This window comes from Malaya genurostris, chromosome 2 (assembly GCF_030247185.1).
Source record: "Malaya genurostris strain Urasoe2022 chromosome 2, Malgen_1.1, whole genome shotgun sequence".
Taxonomy (NCBI): Eukaryota; Metazoa; Arthropoda; class Insecta; order Diptera; family Culicidae; genus Malaya; species Malaya genurostris.
In genome coordinates this window covers 227,571,655-227,574,111 of record NC_080571.1, presented here as the reverse complement: position 1 = coordinate 227,574,111, position 2,457 = coordinate 227,571,655, and the positions used below count along the sequence as shown (strand labels likewise).

The following is a 2,457-nucleotide window of genomic DNA, read 5'->3' as shown; positions in this document are numbered from 1 at the left end:
GGTCGTGTTTTAGATCAGCACCCGTGATCTTTCATTGTTTAAAGAAAGTACCTTTTGTCCGTTGGTTCGTTATATTCGTTGGTGCTATATTGAACGGCTGGCATTGTTAACAGTAACCAGTGATTTCGGAGAAGAAACATTTTTGGTCCTTCGAGCCGGATGTTCGCATGCAATCCGGTAGTTGTTAAGTTCGTGCAAAGTGGAACAATTGAAAGTTATTGTGCTAAATGCCATCATCGAAAATCACCACCATCTTCGCTCGTTTCATTGGCGGGAGACAAAGGGTCATCTTTACAACGGATCAGCATTGCATGAAGCCTCGGAATTGCATGAAGTAATTGGAGTTGCATGGGTCGGATCTGAACCACATCGAGAAATTCATCAGCAGCTGCGTAACAACCAGATAAGTAGCAAGAGAGACAGATCAGTCAGGGTGGCGTTCTGAATGCATGATCAGACGACCGCCATTGTGAATTTATACAAAGGTTGCACGTGGCAAAAAATAATAAAATCGATAAAGTTGCATTTTTGAGTTTGATTATATTATATTGATAATCCTGAATTGTTGGTTTCAAGGTTGATTGATTATTTTCGCGATATTTCGCTATTCTGATTGTCTGCTAGTCGGTGGGTTTGTCAATTTCCATACGGTTTCGGAAATTATTTCGGTCGGTCAATTACAGGCAAGTGCAAGTGAAAGGGGTACAATATGCCGAACGATGAGTTGCGACGGCTATGCAAGCAGGAACGGCAATTACAGAACGTGATAGATGTGATGAAAGACTTCGTTAGAAATTACCAAGAGCAGCGCGATAACGGATCCTTACAAATGCGTATGAATAAGTTGGATGAAGTGTACAACCTGTTTTGTGAAGTTCGAATGCGTATTGATCTGGTTATGGAAGACCAAGACCTTGGAGAGGATTTGGTTGATCCGGATGAATCAGAAGAAGCTCTGGCAACTAGAATAGCGCGAACGAGAGCCAAAAAAGAGAAGGAAAACGAAGAGATTCTAAAGAGTTTCATAAATGAATACTTTCAGTTGAAACATTCGATGCAACTTCTGTTGAATCCGCCTGGATCTAGCTCCTTCGTTGTTCCAGCAGAACCACCCAATCAACGTTTGCAAGCTCTCTCAATGATGCGTGTCAAACTTCCTGAACTCAAGCTCCCTACATTTAGCGGAAATCTGCGCGATTGGATCACTTTCCGAGACACCTTCAAGAATTTGATATCAGACAATACACAGCTTACCGACATAGACAAGTTCACATACCTACGAACGTCCTTGTCAGGAGAAGCGCTGCAGGAAATCTCTTCGATAGAACAGACGGCCGCGAACTATTCTATAGCTTGGAGATGCCTAGAATCTCGCTATGTAAACAAAAAACTTCTTGTTAAATCCCATCTGGATGCTCTACTAGCAATCGAACCTATGAAAAAGGAGAGCTTTGGATCGTTAAACCACGTAATAAACGAATTTGACAAACATTTGCAAATGTTACATAAGCTTGGTGAAAATACGCCCGATTGGAGCACTATCTTAGCACATATGTTGGCTGGTAAGCTAGACACCACAACACTTCGCTTATGGGAGACAGAACATCGATCACGCGATGTGCCCAGATATTCCGCTATATTAGAATTCCTAAAAAATCATTGTATCGTTCTTCAGTCGGTAACTTCCGATCGTTCAATTTGTCAGTCGCATGAATTGAAAAGATCATCACGATCTTTCAGCAGCTACACGAGTTCAGCTCAAGAAGGTTGTCCGTTTTGCGGTGAAGCTCTACATCAAGGTTTCCAGTATAAGAAGTTCAAATCCATGAAGGTAGATGAAAGGAGGAATGCAGTAAAGGCGAGTCGATTGTGTTTTAACTGCTTGTCTCGTGGTCATGTATCCAAATCCTGTTCTCGTGGATCCTGTCGGCTATGTGGTCAACAACATCACACGATGCTGCATCAAGGTTCAACACAGCCTGGCAGCAACGCACCAGGAGTACTACCGAACAAACAACCGCAATTGACCTCGCAAAACCCACACACGACTCAGACACCATCAACCTCACACACAGAACCCAACACAAACTCATCAGCAATTATCTAATCGAATCAATACCAATTCATTGCACTTTCCTACGTCAAGCAAACAAGCTCAGACGCCACCCAATCCAGACACAACCTTTAGTCACAACGCTGTTCTCTCTGCTTTTGAAACCAAGGCATCACGAACGGTTCTACTTGTAATGAGTTTTGAACTTTTAATGTAATAATACGCAGGTGTACAGTATTACAAATAATATGTATTTCACGGTGTTAACTAACGTACGCGTCTTCCGATACTTGACTATGAGTTATACTGACTGACTCTAAAATATAAGTGTTGCCAATTATTTAATAATCAATCTTGTTACACGCTTTCTTTTTCAAATAGCTAATCTATTATATGATCAAAGA

At 41.6% G+C, this 2,457-nt stretch overlaps 1 protein-coding gene across 1 annotated transcript; it reads left to right on the top strand.

Annotated features, from left to right (window-relative positions):
- Positions 1–709: 709 nt before the first annotated feature.
- Positions 710–2,107, top strand: LOC131429139 (uncharacterized). Its single transcript, XM_058593187.1, has one exon. It carries the CDS (start codon positions 710–712, stop codon positions 2,105–2,107), a length of 1,398 nt encoding a protein of 465 aa, XP_058449170.1.
- Positions 2,108–2,457: the final 350 nt, after the last annotated feature.